We start from the raw sequence: 20,106 nt of genomic DNA, 5'->3' as shown, positions 1-20,106 counted from the left end.
GAAATGCGTTTATAAATTTTCATATCGTCCGCGTAAATAAAGAAAAACTCAATCGAGCACTCAAGTAACAATATTGATAGCTAGATAAATAGCAGTGCGGTACACCGAAAGACACATTAAATAGAATTAAATGAGACGATCTTAAACAAACAGTATATTTTCTATTAATCAAATAGAAGTTCCGTGATGAAAATAGGATAGAAACATACATGGGCTTTTTAATTTAAAAAATAATGGTTTTATGAGACATTTTTCTCAACTCGGTAGCAATTACACCGACTTCATCTGTATTATCCACTGTGCACAAAACATATGTAAGTAGCGAACCATTTTTAATCGGAGATAGAATAGATTTGCAATGAAATGAGTTAGCGGCATTAAAAAGAATTGCTTCTACAAGTATGTATTTAGTAACCCATGATGTATACATTCCGTGATGCAAGTTTCACTGTCTTGACTTCGTTGTTGCCGTCAACACAAAAAATGGCCTTATCTGTGGTGAACAATTCACTGGTGATAAAATCTGAAATACGATTCTGGTAGTTATTATTGCTGGTGATCTTCAAATAAATACTTAAGCATTTCCTTACAACCTTCTTTATGAATAGCTCAAATAACGAATACTCTTTTCTGATGTTCATTTGAATTTGAGTGAAAAAAATTTGACCTTCAACGCCCTTAGTGGGCAACTTTAGAATTTTAAATGGCAAACTAAAATAAAATGGTTGTATTGTGATAAACAACAGAAATTGTTTTTTTAGAATTTATATTTTTCAACTAAAAAAAAAATGTTCCACATACGCCATAGTGACCGTTTAAGTTGAAAGTCTTAAAATTGAATGAAACTAACAGGTTTTAACCATTATTGCCCTTTAAAATTATTAAGTTTTTCAACTGTTACAGAGAAGGCAGGAAAGCTATACCAGGCTATAGTCCAAAAATTATTTAAACACAAAAATAAAACAACATGCTTTCTCTAAAATGTGTATTTCGTTGTGATTTACTTTTGTAAGACTTAAATTTAAAAAAAATGTCAAATACATTTTTCATTATAAGTATAAATAAAATACTTGTAAAATACTTGTGTGATGACTAGGTGTGAGTAAAAATATTTAAAATTACTTAATTTTATTCGAATAAGAATATAATATTCAGCATGTTTTTTTTTTTTTAGGTAAATGCATTTCTTTGTTTTTTTTTTTCGTTCGAAAAAAAGATCGTTTGGGCACAATTTTTCTCGAGGAAAGTCGCATCGAGTCAAAGTTAATCTTGTTGGGGGGAATACTTTGTACTTAAACTTAGCTCCGTCATAAACTTTGTTTTTAAATTTTTTCGTCCACAAAGCCAATAAAATTGTTAATAATTAAAATATTTACACTAAAATTCATGATAAAAACTACTTTTCGGAACACACACGATTAGAATATTTGTTTTAGGTTTTTAGTTTGTATAAATGGCAGTGCATCAATTTGTGATATATGACTAAAAATAGTATTTATTTATGAGGACTCAAACTACGCTCGTATTCACGATCACGACATGAAGATGGTGGTAAACTCATCGAAACAGCGTTGTCCAAACTGAAAGTAAAATACAAATTTAATAGCATTCGTGACTTGGGTAAATCGTTGGTTCCTCTTACCGTCTTGTTTCGCTTTCAAGTAGATTTGGGTCTAAAGGATGTTGTGAGACGTGTCTCAGGGAGTCACCTAAGGTACTTCGCAAATGCTGCATTTCTCTATTAGCGCGGGAACTACGCAGTATATACTGTTGACGCCTCTTGGCTTCCTGTGCTAATTGCTCTCTCAACATTGAAATCTAAGATATGGAATTAATAGAACTTTCAAATAATTTTTTTTAAAAGCAAAAGCTTACCTGATTTTCGAGTCTAAGGACTTGTTGGCGATGAGCCTGTTCCCGGGCGTCTAACAATTTTTCAGCATGAAGCTGGGCACTGCGGTATCTCTCCGAGTCCCCATCAAGACATTTGCCACTATCGTGAACTCTTGCCTTGACTCTGGCTAGTTCGGATTCTTTTTCGGCGAGTAAGGTCTCCAAGCGACGAACCTTAAGACGTAAGTCACGAGATTCTTGTTCGATGACAGCATGGTCCAGGCCACAGCTATAAGCCGTGGATTTCAAATAATTGTCGTTTTCCATGCGATTTGAGTCATAATCTCCAGCGTCATAATAGCTCTTCTCTGATCGATCGAAATTAGCAGCTCCACCAGAGAACTTACTTTGACGATCACCTTCCAACTGCTTAACTTTGTCTTTCAGAGACTGTAACTTTCCTCGAAGTTCTGTTTTTTCTCTCTGTGAGGACTTTAGTTGTCGACTAAGCTCATTTTCTTCATTGTAAGAATCCATCATATCCCCTCCACCGCCAGCTTTATTATCGCCAGACTCTTCTTTCCATTTGGCTATTCGAAGTTGTGACTCTAGAGCAGACCGTTGAACTTCTAATTCAGTTACTTGTTCCTGAAGTCTCTGAACAGAATCAAGCTGGGCTTGTTGATTTCGACGTAATTCATTGACATTGCCTTGAGCATTTTCCAAACGTTCTGCTAAAATTCGTTTCTCATTTTCCAAAGTTTGTAAACTCTTTTGGAGCATTTTCATTTTTTCTTGATTCGATTGTGATGTATGACCTTGTTCGGAGAGTTCTTTGGTCAAAGTCTTAATTTCACCACGTAATTCAGTCTCGGTTAAGGCAGTTTTTTGTAGACGATCTTTAAGCTGATCCACAGTTGATTTAAGTGATGCACAACGATCTTCTAGTTGGGCGGAAGAACGATTTTGATTTTCTAAACGTTCTTGCAATTGTCGTATGGTTGAATCTTTTTCTTGTAGAATCATTTGCAGACGAGTTATGTCACCTTCCATAGCAACACGTTGTAGATCGAGCTTAGACGCTCTACCTTCGATTTTGGCTAGTTCTTCTTGTAATTGACGCTTTTCAGTCTCAAGTTTGGCGCCGTGTTGACGGCATTTTTCTAAACGTTCCTAGATTTAAACAAAAAATTATTTAAATTCATTCATAGTTCGATAAAAAAAAATTCATAGTTCGATAAAAAGCCTTAGAACCAGGGAAAGGACTTTTATGACATACAAAATTCAAAAAGACAAATCAAGGGCAAAAAAGAAATATATTAAATAAATTTATTTATGAAAATATTGAACTGCCAACAGCTTTTTAAAGTTTTCAGGAAACAGTCTGATGCGATTGCCTAAGCGTCTAAAAAGACCTAAAAGACCTCTCTATTTAAGCAGAACCTGTTTTAAAACTATCGAAGTTATTCCCTTCAATGTTTTCGGGAAGTCTGGAGTTGATGTTGCCATTAATTACAGAATTTATTTGGGCAACTATTTTTAGTCCCTGCTTGAAGTTGTGTATACATTTATAGTGTCTCAAAACTACCTAATTTTTGCAAACTTTTGAAAATTTGTGTGTTTAAGGTCGAACAAAAAAAAAAATAAGAAATGTAATTTCTAATATCTTTTTGTAATGTGTTACCTTTCTATATTTTTAAGCGAAAGAAATCTCATGTATTATGGTTTATAGAAATTTAGATTCAAGATTTTTTTCGAATAAAAAAAAACAACATACTTAAAAAAGGCATACAAAACAAAAAATAAATTGCCAAAAATAGATAAAAATGGCACTGATGAGTAAAAAAGGCAAAAAAAGCACTAACGGGTAAAAAAGGCAAAATTAAAAACATAAATATATGTATTTGGAATCAGGGAGACATGAATCGTGTTTGTTTCTTACGATAACACAATAGAAAAAGGCAAAGTTAGAAAAATCCGTTCCCTGCTTATAAGCGATGTGTATTGACAAGTATATGCAAAAAGCCAATTCGTCATCGGAAATTGAAATTGTTCTAAGTCTTTAAGGGCTGTTTGCTGAAACGAAACTTAAGAATTTAAGTTCTACATAAAATTTTATGTGACAGTTTACGTAGAGGAAAAAGTAGGGAATAAGATTTTATGTTCTACTTAAATATTTAAGTTTCGTTTCAGCAAATGGGTCTAAGAAATCTTATAACGTTAGAACAATTTTGGTTTCCGTAGACGAATTGCAGAATTTCTGACGATCTGGTATTTTATACAAAACTCATGAATTTACCCGTTATAAGATAGAATCATTCTTTTTTGGGTTAAATGTTTTTATAAAAGATTTCAAAAGAGATTTTTTTTAATTTCTGAATTTCAGCCGATTTTAACGAAAATTTTTAAACAGATGCGCAAAAGTAACCGTAATTTAATTTTATTAAATTTTCAAATTTTAAGAACAAAAAAAAAATAAATATTTACTTTTTTTTGAAAAATTAATTTTTTGAATGTTGTGTGTTGATTAATATTTTATTAAAAATTGCATACCAACTGTCATTTGAAAAATTTTATCGCTGGTACAAAATTATTAAAGTTTAATTAACTCATGAACACATTCTCAATGAAAAAGCATGTACATTCCGTTTGGAGAGCATTTAAAGCTTTATTTTCAATTTTCTAATTCATTTGTTCGTGAAGTGAATACGATCCTCATGAGATCCTTGAGACTCAATTACATGCCGAAAAAATACTGTGCAGTTCGGTTTACATGCCGGACGTGCCATATCGGCTCGTTTGTTTAAGAATTCGAAACTGGTGTAAACATTACCGCGAATGCGTCAGGCAAATTATTCGTGATTTTTTTATTCCTCATGTCCATGTCAATACAAATCTTTTATAGGAGAAATTGTTCCAACAGAACGGTGTAGCATGCCATACAGCCAATATTCGACACACTATTGACGTAATAAGATCGGGTTTTGCTCGAAAAAGTTTTGCAAAATAAGAAAAAGTTTTGGAAGAATGGATGGCGCTCAGAAAGTGCAATCGGGGAGGCCAGGCCATATGCCGGAAACAACAAATGCCATGAAATTCGTGAAATGGTTATTCCATTGAATTTGTTGGGCTCTATTTTATAAAAATAACTTTTTCTAAATAAATTATTTTAATAAAAAATAAAACTGGAACACCCTTTAAAAATCATAAAAATACATTATGTACATGAACAAATCGTGAATGTTTTGTGTTATTAAACTATTCGCAATTTGCCCCTGGGTCTTTAAAGTCATGAGTTAAGGTCCAAGTCTGCGCTAAAAGTCGTCCAAGCTTATCTATCTGTTTGTTTAGTATATTTTTACTCTTGCAAACTGGACTTCGATGCTAATAAAAAAAAATGAATCTTCTTGAAAACAAAATGATAAACAAAAACACCGTCGTCGCCGACGACGACGATGGCGGACGTGTCACAAAGTTCAAATGAGAACGTACAATAAAAATTATGTAGAAAATAAATTGAATACAAAAATCAAAATAATTACAATCTATTGATAGAATTTAAAAGCGATAAATATTTCCGGAGATTTATTTTATTACCATCGCGCATTGGTCAAGTGACCTTTTACTGTCAAAATGTATATCATTAAATTTATTTTTGAATAATTTGTAAAATTTGGTTTAAATAGAACCATCTTCTACTTGATGTGCGTATCAAATTATTCAATTTACGATTTGACTTTTTTGAAGCATTCAACTCGCGGTTAATCTTATTCTTGGCAAAGCTTTTGAGGGTCACAGATTTTTAGGTTTTTTGAAATTTTTTAAATGTTAAAATATTTAAGCTTACTAACCTCTGTTTGACTATTCTCTTCGGCACCGGCACTTAATTGCATTTCTAAGCTTGCAAGTTTCTCTCGAAGCTGTTGACATTCATCAGTCTTCTGACGGAGTGAATCTTCCACCGATTGCAAAGTGGCTGACTTGATACCCAATTGACTTTCCAAATTGCTTTTCTCTTCTTGAAGATGACGCAATACTTGATGCAATTTCGAGACTTTAGTATCGCATTTAACTTGTTGATCAGCAGCGTCTTGAAGCTGTTTCTTCGTAGTATTCAATTGAGCCTTGAAATCATCTTTCTCACGTTCAATTTGAGCAACTTGGTGCATTAGATTACGAACACCTTTGCGAACCAAGTCAGGATCCACCTCAATTAATGGGCCATCTGGGCAATTGGAAGTACTTCGAGTCTCGAAATCATGGCAACCACTTCGCACGGGACTATAACGACGTGACGGAATAACCAATCTATGCGATAGACTAACGGTACCATCAAATTGAATACCAGCAATGCGTCGCAAAGTATGTGCAATAGAGCTAAGTTTTTGCTCAGCATCGCGTTTGTGAGCTTCGCAATTGCACAGCTGTTCATCTAATGCTCTTATTCTTCCCTCAGCTCCACCAAGGCGAGCTTTAAGCTCTTGAATTTGCTGAGTTGCATCGGCAAGGCAAACTTCGAGATTGTGCTTTTGATCTTCAATACGTTTTTCTCTGCAACGACCTTCTTCCAGTCTTGCTACAAGTTCTTGTTCACGATTATGGAATCTATGCTCTTCTTGACCGGCATGGCAACGAAGACGTCCTAGTTCCTGACGTGTAGCGCATAAATTGGTTTCTAAATCGGCAAGCTTAACAAAAAAGAATTATCAGTTTCAAATTCAGTCGTTTTCAAATTGGTCACTTACCTGCTTCTTAACTTGATCCAATTCTTGTAATGCTCTCTCTTTAGCTTCAATTTCTGTTGTCAGCTTATTTTGCAAATCTTTTTCACCATCATTCTTTTGTGAACATTCAATTTGAACTTTTTGTAAAGTACTTCTTGTTGATGTTAGCTCTTGACTTGTTTTGGTAAAATTATTTTCGGTTTCTTTTAGCAAAGTACTTAGTCTAGTTCGTTCGTTTTCTAAAGTATTTTTGCTATCTTCAAGATTGGCAATTTTTTGTAAGGCATCTTCAATAGCTCGTGCTTGTTCTCGTTTGGCACTTTCAACTCGTTTAACATGGTCCCTAAGCTCTTTATTACTATTTGCATACTTATCTCGTTCAATATTACTATCTGCTAGAGCTCGACGGTTATCGGTGAGGTCTTTGCGAAGACCTTCAGTTTGTCCGTCACCTTTAATTGAAGAAATAAGTTATATAAATTATATATAAGTTATAGTTTAGCACCTGTAAATGTTTAAAAATTTAATATTTTATTTTTGTCAATGAATAAAGAATGTGGAACCCAACGTGGAACCATTACTTTTAATTTGTGATTATTTGTGGTCAAATTGGCAAAAAAGCATAAGAAAATAGGTTGTGTGCTTTTGATAAAAAAAAATCCATTTCTTTATGATAACATTGAATCCTTATTGAATAAATTTTATATCATCTCAAAGCTTATTATTTCAGCTTCGATAATATACCTCAATCATTTTCGTACAACGCAACGTCTACAAAAAAAAGTAACAATTTTTTAAAGCCAACCATGTTGGTTAAGCGATTTAAAGCATATATCGCAACTAAGAATATTACGTTTGCAGTTAGTAAATGATAATGGCGCCCAACGCGGGATCTTTTCTTTTTATTTGCACACTTGTTTAATTTTTTTTATTCTGAAATAACTTTCTTTAAAATGATACAAAATAAATTCCCTATTTTAGAGCTTTACTGAATAGAAACTGGCGCCCAACACGGGATATTTTTTGTAATTTTCTTCAAATTATATACTATTTTTATGATTTCTCTTTTATAAGTGTTCCTTTTTTGAAATTCCTTTAAAATGAGAACGAATACTTTCCCTACCTGACTGAGGAATTTTACTTTAACGAAGGCCAATGTTTAAAATTGTTACCTTCTTTTATCTTCCGCATTGTTTCTTGCAGATGAGCATTAAGTCCATCAATTTTATCTTCTCTCAAACGAACTTCCATTTTTAACTCTTCACTTAGTCTGCCAAGTGAATCTCGTTCTTCTCGAATGGATCCCAATGATATTTCCAACTTTTTAATTTCTTCCTCTAATTTCATTCTAAAAAAAAAATTAAATTGTAATACTTCAAAGCATTTTTTGGAAACTTTGAATCCTTACTTATTTTCTTCCTCCTTCGTTCGAATTCCAGCAATTTCATCCTTCAATTGAGCTATAATATTACGATGTTTTTCATCTCTCGCCACAAATTCCCGTCGATTACGATCCAAAGCATCTTGTTCAGCTTTCAAGTCTCTGGTAACAGCTTCTAACTTTTCAGCAATAGCTTGTTTGTCTCGATGTGCTAGATAAATAAAAATAAATTAAAGTTATTTTGAAAAAATAATTTAATATACCCATCAACAAAGATTGTTGTTTTTCATTTTCAGCTCTTATCATTGCATCTTCTTGCTGCTGCATAAGTTTCTCAATATTTCCTTGCAGACTTTCAATATGCTCTTGAAGCTTAAATATTTCATCATCTTTAGCTGTTTCCAATGCCTGCAACGCTTGTTGCATTCGTTTCTCTAAAGCATTACGAATTTGCTGATTTTCGTCAGCATATTTTTTAGTGTTTTCGTCTCCGGATGCCTTAAGTTGTGCAATTTTTTGCATAAGCTCACTTTCTTGCGCACGCGCAGCATTGGTAAGTTGATTCTTCATTTCCTGAGCACGTCGCTGACAGTTCTCCAAATCTTTAGTTAATCGGGCTACATTGTTCTTCAAGGCTTCCTCTTTCACCAATACCTCCTGCAGTTCACGCTCCAGTTGATTACGTTTTTCAACTGTTGCTTCTAAAGTGGTATTTGTATCAAAAAGAACAGCTTCTAGAGATTCCTTTTCAGTACGAAGGGATGCTAGAAGTTCCTATAAGAATGATATAAGTAAAGATATTTTTTGGAGAGATTTGCAGAGTTTTTGATTTTACCTGAAGCCTTTGAAGATCCTTTTCATGCATTTCAATAACAACCTGCCTTTCCTCACTTTCCTTGACCATTTCTTCCAAATTTCTATTCAATCGATTATTAGTCTCATTCGCCTGTTCCAAGCGTTGCCGAGTCCGCATCAGTTCTTCATTTAAACATTCCTTCTTTCGATTTGTGGCAGTGAGCTGATTATGAATGTCCCCACGATCTCTAGTAACGCAGGCCAAGTCTTGCTGTATCTTTTCCTTCTCCATGTGCAGAAACTTGAGTTTCTCTCGCAGCGAGAGGTTTTCGGTTTCCAAGTCAAGGCGGCTCTTTTCAATAACGTTTAGCTCTTTTTTAATAGCAGATAGCTCATTTGCCTGCTCACTGCATTGACTTCGTAGTTTCTTCCGATCTTCTTCAGATTCTGTTAAATGATCTTGCAGAGTTTTAACTTCTTCTTTATCTGTGAAGCTGTTTGAAGAGATTTTCTCAAGTTTATCCTGAAGTTCACATTTTTCAAGGAGCAGTTTTTCCAAGTCATACTCCAGGTCGTTTCTTTGTTTTTCCATCATGCAAATAACGCTGTCAGTTTCGATGCGTTGCTGTTCGAGTAGGTCTCTATTGAGACTAAGTCTGTTGAGTTCCTCCCTTAGAGATATGGTTTCTTCACGAAGACGACTTCCACGATCTTCTTCGGACCTTGAAATAATTATGAAAGAGGTATGAAAAAGAAAAGAAGTGTTAACAAACCTTAAATTCATCTCAGTGATATCCTTGTCTTTAAGAATTCTTTGGATCTCAAGCTCAACAGCTTTTTTGTCTTCTTCCAAACTATCGATTCTCTTTTGAAGCTTACCATAGTTAAGTTGAAGCTTCTCATAATCATTGCTAAGGTTTTCAAACTAAAACGGAAGTTGAAAAAGTAAGAACTTCCACATGGATCTTCATCGAAACTTACTGCATTGTTTAATTCCGCCCGTCCTCGTTCCACATTCATCTTATCACCTCGGATTCCATCTAAAGTCTTCTGAAGACTTTCGCGCTCTTTAAAGAGTTCTGAAAGTTGAGAATTACTAGTATCGAGTTTTTCTGTCAACTGGGACACTTTGGAAGCCAGAATAGTCTTCGTGTTTTCACTGGCTTCTAGCTGATTCTTTGTTGTTTGAAGATTATCATTACAATTCTGATACTTAACTTGAAGATCATGCAAAGCTAGCTGATATTTATGCAAAGCCGCTTGTACAGCCGAGATAGTTCCTTCGGCAAAAGCATGTGAAGTTCTAGTTGATCCTCTTCTTGGTGACTTCATTGGAGGTCCTCCCATAACCGATTGTTGACTCAAATGCAAATGCTGTGAAGATCCATTATCTTCAACATCAACAACAGTTTCGGCATCTTGAACGACAGCTTGTGCTATTTCTCTAATAGCATTATTTAAACGTTCGATTTCATCGTTCATACGATTTGTTTGCATAGCTTGAGATTCGGCTTGAGAACAACGATCTTCAAGTTTCTTCAATTGTTGCATTAAATCTTGTAGACGTAGATCACGTTCGTTTATCTCATGTTTTGCACCGTCATATTGAACTTTCAAAGTGGCTAATTGAGATTTGAGATCTGAATCTTCACGTTGGGATTTTTGTAATTGTTCGTTACTAGCTCGAGCTGCTTGTTTTGTAGTGAAATCAACACCGCTACATGCATTTGACATGTCTTTGCTAACTGTAGTAATTTCTTTGCCCATTTTGCTAACTTCGTTTTTCATAGCCACTTGCATGTCCTTGAAGGAACGTTTAACATCGACAACTTCTCGCCACATTTTTAATAAACGATTGTGTTCGGAATTGTAGTAGTCCTTAAAAGCCTAAAATGGAGTGGAACATTATAAAAAACGGATAATGTTTCAAATGGTGAATTGTTTCCAAGGTCAAAAAATATTTCAGTGTGGTGTTTGAGAGAAACATGATAACTTATACAAAAACTTACGTTGAGGGAGACGAGGTTTACAGGATCTTATTAATTTTAAAGTGTTACCCAAATACCTTAAAACGCTATCAAAAATTAGAAAAAAGGCCTGATGGAGGCCTGTAATTATGAACTTTAAAAATCATTGATTTCCAAATAAAAGTAATAACTGCTTCTTTCGGGTGCGGTTTAAACGTCTTTTTATGCATGTTTCTATAATCAGGGCGACACGATTGCTCAGGATTCAATTATTCCCAGGTTGTTACCCCAATCTCTAAAAACTCGTAAAAATACGCGTTTTCGAGCTCGTGTATCGGGTGTTTGGGCGCGGTTAAAACGTATGTATGGGTGTTTTTGTAATCAGGGTTAGGGCGTCAGGATCAAACTAATTTTAAGTGGTTACCCTCACTAAATCAAATTTCAGAAAAAAATGTACTTTTGATGCACTTTTTCTCTGCAAAGGTGCGGATACATACTGGCAGACGATCGTTTTCGTCATCAACATGACTTGGACTTATTGTAACATTAATATGAATCGGTTACATCCCACGCAAAAAACTTGCTTCTAGCAATCTTAAAAAGACGATAAGAACATAATTGTTCCTCTTTCGGGGCATTTTGTCCATTGGAACTCATGAAAAATTTTATGAGAAATTTTGATCAAATCCACACATTTTTTCCGAGTATGTTAAACGAATTTGAGCTAAAAAAAACAGTACCTATGCAATGATATTTCTTTTATTAGGATGCCGTTTTGGAAAAAAAAAAAATTAAAATCACTAGAGCCGTTTTTTTTTAAACTAATTTTTTATAGATAATTTTTTGAAAAAAAAAACATAAATTAAGTTGGTATGCCATTTCATAGTTTTTTAATCAAAATCTAAAACCAAACTTTTTAAAAAATTAGATTTCGAAAATTTGATTTTTCAAAAAAAAAACCCAAAAATTTATTTTAGCAAAATTTTATCATCTATCATCGTTATGTCGTGTGTAATTGTTGTCTCAACTGTTTTGTACTAATGCACAATTTAATTTAACTTTACTGCAAGTAAAAACAATCTAAGTTGCTTCTTCAAATTCTAGGTCAGGTAGAAGTTTTTTTCAAGTTAATTGAACATAAAGTTAATAAATTCGATGGTCAAGTTGGTTCCTGTAAAAAAAGTTATAGCTTTAAAATTTTGCTATTTCATTCGAAAAGTTCAACCTAGATTGACATATGTATTATCAGTAGAAGTATGGAAAATTTGGTATATAAATTAGAAAACACGCGTTTAAAGTTATATTTCCGTCTAACCATTACAGAAATGTTTTTATTTACGGCCATATTATTCACTAGTTTAAAAAATACATCTGGATGTAAAATTGTCAAATGTCAAAAACAAATCCAAATCCAAAATAGTTATCCCGATTTTAATTATGAAAGTAATTAAAAATGACTACTTTTTTTATGTGATAGTGAATATATAATAGATTTGGATTTGTTTTTGACATTTCAATTTCTTTACATCCAGATGTATTTTTTAAACTAGTGAAAAATACATATGGCCGTTAGAGAGATATCCCATGTACGAAATTCCAAAAATGACAAAACGTATTCTTAAAGTTGAAACAGTATTGGAAATTATTGTAAGTTTCGTGTTGGAAGAAGAAGTTATTAATATAAATCCACACCCTACACTTTTCTCGTAGATTTTAATATTATGAAATATAAAATTTTTAGTTGAATTTGCTACTCTGCCATGTCAACACATTTATTACAATATCATAAAGGTATTGTCATCTTAATCAGCAGCGATAATCAAGAAACCGCAAACTATTTCATTATTAATTACAGCTAGGTACAGTGCGCTAAAAATTTTATCAAATTTCAAATTCAAAGTCACTATGGCGCACTGTTGTCCAAAATGACTTATCTCGTTGCAAAAATCATAACTTTTGAACGGATTGAGGTAGCGGTACAGTTTTTTTTTTAATTTGAAGGAAATTTCCAGGGCTGTTACACCAATGAATTTCAAGAAAATTGTTATACAGGGTGTTTAGGAATCATCGGCCGAAAACCGATTTTCTTAAAAAAAAAATATTTAAATTAAAATTGGTATGCCATTTTGTAGAAATCACTAATTCACATCTAAAAAAAGTTCAGATTACACTTTTCCATGATATTACGATTATAGAGAATGCCAAAAAAGTTGGTCCCGGAAGTCCGTCTGTCTGTCTGTCTGTATAAGGATCTACAGCCTAAACGGATGGACCGATTGACTTCAAATTTGGTATGTAGCATTTTTTGGAGACCCTCCAGAGGGGTTTTTGGAATTAATTTTTTTGGGCCAAAAATAACTGTACTTGTCATACACCAATTTCAGTAAAGCTGTAATTGCTCAAAAACGGCTCCAACGATTTTCTTTAAAAAATTCAAATGTAAGTTTGAAAACAAGGTCTATCTTCTAATGAAAAAATTTATTTTGGAAAATCATTATTAACGGTACCTGCCATAGAACGGTTTTTTTTAAATCCGATATTCTCCGAAACGGCTTATTCGATTTCAACGAAACTTTTTGTGAAGAAGCACTTATATAACTCAAATATAAGCCAAAAATAAAATTTAAAAAAAAATAAATTTTGGATTTTTAAAAAAATTTTGAAATTTTTTTTTGAAAAATAAAATTTTCGAAAACGGGACATTGTATTTTTTTGAAATTTTGTTTTTAAATGTGGATTAGTGATTTCTACAAAATGGCATACCAATTTTAATTTAAACTTTTTTTTTAAAGAAAATCTGTTTTTGGCCGATGATTCCGAAACACCCTGTGAAATAATTTTATTGAAATTCATTGGTATAACAGCCCTAGAAATGTCCTTCAAATAAAAAAAAAAATTGTACCGCTAACTCAATCCGTTCAAAAGTTATGATTTTTGCAACGAGATAAGTCATTTTGGACAACCGTGTGGCGTATGTGTAATATTTTTTTTTTTTTTCTATAAGAACTGGTTTCATTTTTCCAAAAAATGTTTTAATCTTTCCGATATGTCTTTTATAGCCCGAGATATTTAAAATTTAAGAAGCGGTCTTTGACTCAGAAACAGCACTGGCCAACCAAATTAAACTTTTTTTGCCACAAGAACCAAAATATATTTTTCTAAAGGTTTTTGGGTTTCTGAACTCGAATCCGCAATCAGAAAAATTCTATTGGCCTCCGTTCTTGAAACATTACCGTTATAAAATGCAAAAAACAGGTTTTTTTATAACGGTTATATTTTAAGAACGGAAGTTAATAGAATTTTTCTGATTGCGGACTCGAGTTAAGCGACCCAAAAACCTCTAGAAAAGTGTATTTTAGTTCTTGTGGTAAAAATTTCATGACCAGAGACTTAAGCTTTAGATTAAATTTAGTTTCTCTTTGGCTTACTAACTGAAACTTAAGATATCTCGTGCAATAAAAGAGATATCGGGAAAATTTAAACAGTTTTTGAAAGAAGAATATCTGTTCTTATAATCACCGGTTCAAATTTGTTTGAAATGAATTAACCCACATAAAAACAAAAGCTCGAAAACAGCCAAAATAACGTTTTTTAGTATTTTATAACGGTAATATCTCAAAAACGGAGGCCAATCAAATTTTTCTGACTTCAGATTCGAGTTCAGCACATCAAAAACCTTTAGAAAAGTATATCTTAGTTCTTGTGGCAAAAAAAAAGTTCAATTTTGTTGACCAGTGTATTACAAGGATAGGAAGGATGGTATTGTGAATTGAGATGATTATTCATAAATTTCACGGGTGGTTAGACTTTTCAGGGCTATGACCATATTTTTAAATTAGGTATATTTTTAAATGAACTAAACATTACGTGTCAAACATTTAAAGCCTTCATTGCGCTTAGGGTTCTACTTTACGTAGCTTTATATTTTAGTCAATTGCTTTGCAGCTATGTAGTTCTGCTTACCATACAGTTTATTTTAAATAAAGAAGTTGAGCAAGACTTTGATAAAGCAATTAAAAAAGTTTAAAGGGGATCTTAAAATCTATTGTCCCAAGTACCTGTTCCTCTTCCTTGTACTCATCTTCCTTTGTCATCAGTTCGTCCCTTAAATTAGACCAATCGTTTGTTAACTTTTGCAAGTCATTCGTCAAGGCCTCATTGGTCTTATTTGATTCCTCAAGTTGTTGTCTCAAAGCATTGTTTTGTTGCATGATATGTTCGCATTTATTATGTTCTTCCTCAAGCTTTCTGCAAATGTCACTGCCATCATCATGATGTGCACAATCTCTCATGCATGGTGGTGTTGGCGGTGAATCCAATGACGAAGAACACGGTAAACTAGATTGACCCATGGTTATCGAAGTGTTGGGACACTAAAAAAAAAGAAACAAAAAATGGAATTTATTCAGCCCAAACCCGAATTAATCACAAAACTTACAATTCCTCCACTCGATATAGGACCAGTAGTTATTTGGGGAGCACTGCTGTAGCTCGTCGATGGAACGGGCTTAATAGTTTCGTGCATTCTTCCCTCCAAATCGGAACACCTCTGTCGGTATTGTTGCACCTTAGATTGCAAGCGAGACACCAAAGCCGCCTGATTCTGTTGGGCTTGCTTATAAGTATCAATACGACGACGATAACTACATGCTTCTTCTTGCAAACGTTGACGCAACTCCTGATTCTGGCGCAACAGAGTGTTTGTTTCTGTTGGAGTGGGACTCGACATTCTAGGAGTCAGGCTAGACGGTTGTTCTGTACTAGATCTTAAATTATTATTATCTGTTCCTGTTCTATTTCTTTGTCTAGAAAATGGTAATTTAGGGTGATCAGTACCGGAAGCAGGACATGCTGTTTTGTAGTTATCTTTGTAGCCCACCTAAAAAAGAAGAAAATCAAAGAGACAAGACTGAATTCAAATTTACTGAATTAATGCACATTTTGAAAGTATATCGTGTTCTGTAAATCCGTTTTCTAACTTCTATTATATCCGGTTGTCATATTGTAATCGTATGAATGCTTGTATCTGATATAAACATCCCTCCGGTCGGTGGTGGTTGTTGTTAATATAAAATGGTAATGTGCACGCATTGCACAGCCTGTCACCGTTTACCTATATTAGATATCATGCTGTTTCCTGGCTTCCAGAATTATTAATATCAAAAAATAACTAATATCGATGACATGGTGAATCCTAAATTGGAAAACATGACTTGGATTTCCTGTGGATATCAATCTACTTGTACCTACTAAGCTGTTATAAGGAAGTATACTTTCTTGAACTTTGAATAGGAAGTTAGTTGGAATAATATAAGGTTGCATGCAAATTTATAATAATTAAATCTTACATACTGGTTCAAGAAAAAATCGGGATTGAATTATGTAACAAGTGTTTTCTTCATGTGATCTTAAATTGATAGAGCTAAAATAGGACAAACAAATAAGTACAAAAGATAGTAAGGATGGCGCCAAATAAAAAAAATAGTCGGGCAAATAATAATATTGGGTTCCGTTGTTTCAGCAGTTGATTTTCTAAAGGACCTCCTCAAAGAGGTGTATTTAAAATTTAAAAAATCAAAAGATTCATTTCAGAATAGATAGACGGGTAATTTATCGATGGAACATTCAAAATTTTGGTTTTTGACAAAATGGCGAAGAAAAAAAATTTGGAGAAATTTTCCGACTTCCGACTTTGAAAACAGCTTTTCGAGAAAGTTTTGGCAATTATTTAAACTAAGTTATGACGTCTTTACAAATACGCTAATTTCTCGGAAACTATTTGTTGGATCAACGTTCTGGCCAATATTCTTAAATATACTCGCAAACTTTATTTTAAGACGAAATCTGTACATGAGTTTACAACAGTTTTGAATACATTAAAATTGAAATGTGCTGATTTATATTAATTTTTCTACTGATTTTATGGATTTTCGAAAGGTCTTTTGAGACTAAGTCGTAGAAAAAATAAAATGCACGACTGGGTCGCACGAACTTGCTCTTAGAGTTAAAGTTGCTTAAATTTTTAAGACTTTTTATATAGAAATTTGAAAAAAAATAAAATAAAATTCGTTAAAAAAAAAAAGAAAAATAAAATCTGAAATTAAATTGCCCTCCAAAACAAGTATGCAGTTTTGATTGATATATTAAGATGCATTTTTAGAAAAAAAATTTTCAAAATCGTTAGAGCCGTTTTTTTTAAAACTAATTTTTTATAAATAATTTTTTGGAAAAAAAGTTTTAAAATAAAATTGGTATGCCATTCTTTAGAAATCACTAATCAACATCTAAAAACAAAATTTCAAAAAAATTCAATGTCCCGTTTTCGAAAATTTGATTTTTCAAAAAAAAATTTTCAAAATTTTTTTAAAAATCCAAAAATTATTTTTTTCAAAATCTTATTTTTGGCTTATATTTAAATTATATAAATGCTTCTTCACAAAAAGTTTCGTTGAAATCGAATTAGCAGTTTCGGAGATAATCTAATTTGAAAAAAATGGTTCTATGGCAGGTACCGTTAATAATGATTCTAAAAAAAATTTTTTTTCATTGAAAGATAGACCTTAGCTTAAAACTAACATTTGAATTTTTTAAACAAAATCGTTAGAGACGTTTTTGAGATATTTCAATTTTACTAAAATCGGTATATGACAAGTACCGTTATTTTTGGTCCAAAAAAATTTATTCCAAAAACCCCTCTGGAGAGTCACCAAATAACGCTACATACCAAGTTTGACATTAATCGGTCCATCCGTTTAGGCTGTAGCTCCTTATACAGACAGACAGACAGACAGACAGACTGACAGACAGACTGACAGACAGACAGACAGACAGACAGACAGACGGACTTCCGGGACCCATTTTTTTGGCATTGTCTACCATCGTAATTTCATGGAAAAATGTTATCTCAACTTTTTTTTTTTGTACGAATGCATAACTTGATATATAGTACCTATATCGCAAGTAAAAATGGATAAGACTTATAGACTTTGGCAATTCTAATGTTTGCCGTGAGAAATTTTGTTGGAACACTTCAGATTCGTGTCAATTCAATCAATTCAATCAATTTTATCGAGAAAAATCTATATAACCAAATTTTAGAACTTTGTGCCCTTTTATATCTCATTATTTTTCTGCCAAACTTAATTCCAATATAGAATAGATACCTTGGCTCCTCTTGTTAACAGCAGTGTTTTTGTTGATATTTCACTACTCATTGCAAGGTATTCCTGCAGAATTTTTAATCATAGTACTTTTTTGTAATAAAGTTGGTATTTGTGTGTGTTTATTAAAAAATTTAAGTTTACAACATTTCTTTTACTTTTTAAGTAAGTTTTTTTTATTGTTAAATTCCATCGTTCTGCGAGAATAAGATGCCTCAAATTGTTGCAAAAAATCAAGATTTGTGAAAAATCAACAACAGAAAAATTAAATTATGTTGATATTAATTACCACACATAATCATAACCTCAAAAAACAGTCAAAATATTGTTTTTTTTTTTGCATTTTTACGGAGGCCAATAAAATTTTTCTGACTTCGGTTCGAGTTCAGCACCCCAAAATCCTTTAGAAAAATATATTTTGGTTCTTGTGGCAAAAATCTTGTTGACCAGTGTTACCAATGCCCTACAATACATTAGATATACCTACACTTAGGAGCAAAAAAATGAAATCAAATTTTGCGTTCTGTAAAAACGATAATAATTGATCGGGATGTAATTTACACACATGAATGTTATGGGTAATATTAAAAAGCTTGAAACAAAAGCTTTAAGTCAATGCTAAGAACTTAAAAATCAGTTCACTTTATAAAGATCCAATCAATATAAATGAAGTATGTAAAAAAAAGCATCTGGAAAATTTAACATAAAAAAAAAAATAGGTGCAATTCGTTGACAGATAACGCTTATACTATCGCAAGGAAAAAAAGACTGTAATTGAAACAAAGAGTATCTGGAAAATTTAGCATTTAAAAAAAAATTAAGTGCAATTTATTGACAGATAGCGCTAATACTATCGTATCCATTTTTTGTTTTTACCAACAATTCATAGTAAAAAATTCAAGCTTTAAAATGGGACCATGAGACTTTGTAGAAAAAAAAAATGTTATCCATTGCAATTTTTGTTTTTTATATAAAATTTATTTGATTCCGTTTTTTTGCTCCTAAGTGTATATACGCCAAATAATACTTTTTTATAAATTTTGAACTCCGAATATCAGAGAAAACCATAATAATATGTAGTATAGTGCACTAGTGTGTCGCACGTACTTAGAAGCGTATTTAAAGCACCTCGTTTTAGCTAATTTAAATTAAAATTTTTGGGTATACGTACAAGTAAATTAGAGTGGCCGCACCTCCATAAAATGTTCCGCCTTTGCAGATTTTTAGATAGCCAAAATTTCAGCTCGATTGGATAAGTCTAAATGGTGCCGACACTCGCTCAAAGTATCAAAAATCTCTGTTTTTCACTGTTTTTCGCAGAAAATTAGCTCTAGCTTCCAAACAGAGGGGGTAATTTTCACTTTTTATATATTAAATTAAAGGTAGTGTTGTTACACATAACTCAGATGCTAAACTTGTTTAGTTTTACTAATAAAAAAAAATATTGTCATCAATTTAAATTTTCAGTACTTACCTCAAAAAGAGCTGAAGTGCAAACTCGATTTAAAAAGAAACTTTCTTTGTTATAGAAAGGTATCTAATCGAAATGCTTCTCGTATAATATATAATAATATAAAATAATTTTATCAACAATAATAATATACAATAATATATAATAATTTTATCAACAATAGAGGCACAGAGTAAAATTGACTGAAAAAGAAGGGTACCCATTGGAGGTTGAACCTGCTATGTTTTTATTTTATAGAAAAAAAATAAAATGCAGTTGTAAAATACATATTTGTTGTGTTTTTATGAAGTTTAAGCTTCTTTCGTTGGTAGTTCAATAATTTTATTAAAATAAACTCGCGCTTTTTGCTAATTTTACTTTGTATGTTAAATAAATTAACTTAAAATAAAATGTGAGTATTAATTCTGTTGCGTTTTTGTTTTGATATTAAAAGAAGTTTTAACAATTTTAAGTGTTTTCAGCCGATTGAAAATAGACACAAGTTTTCTCAAAACACCTCCAAATCTTTTGCCCGGAAACCCGCATTTTAAAGAAGGCTTTAAAAAAGTGCAATCACTTAAAGTCGTAAATGACATGGCAGAAAGAGAAGTCAAATTAATAACCAATTTTAATAACCTTTTAACTATAGATGAGGAACAAAAATAATATGTACTTTAAGTAGTCAGTGAGTGCCGAAAATTGTATCCTGATGCTACTACAAAACTACTTTAAGCAAATCTTCTGACACATTTTTTTTTAGTAATTACTTTATTTGTTATGTATAAGAAATGTAATG

The 20,106-nt window shown here is 32.4% G+C and overlaps 1 protein-coding gene across 1 annotated transcript; it reads right to left on the bottom strand.

The window, feature by feature from the left end:
- Positions 1–980: 980 nt before the first annotated feature.
- On the bottom strand, positions 981–16,305 carry LOC129913113 (rootletin). The gene is made up of 13 exons (XM_055991618.1): positions 15,139–16,305; positions 14,759–15,073; positions 9,715–10,620; positions 9,507–9,658; positions 8,774–9,455; positions 8,202–8,712; positions 7,966–8,149; positions 7,730–7,905; positions 6,579–7,009; positions 5,685–6,521; positions 1,876–3,006; positions 1,643–1,818; positions 981–1,580 (listed from the first exon to the last, which is right to left on the bottom strand). Exons 1-13 carry the CDS (start codon positions 15,427–15,429, stop codon positions 1,496–1,498), a joined length of 5,877 nt encoding a protein of 1,958 aa, XP_055847593.1. The 5' UTR covers positions 15,430–16,305; the 3' UTR covers positions 981–1,495.
- Between the last annotated feature and the right edge of the window lie 3,801 nt (positions 16,306–20,106).

This window comes from Episyrphus balteatus, chromosome 3 (genome assembly GCF_945859705.1).
Source record: "Episyrphus balteatus chromosome 3, idEpiBalt1.1, whole genome shotgun sequence".
Classification (NCBI taxonomy): Eukaryota; Metazoa; Arthropoda; class Insecta; order Diptera; family Syrphidae; genus Episyrphus; species Episyrphus balteatus.
This window is presented reverse-complemented; position numbering and strand designations above follow the sequence as displayed.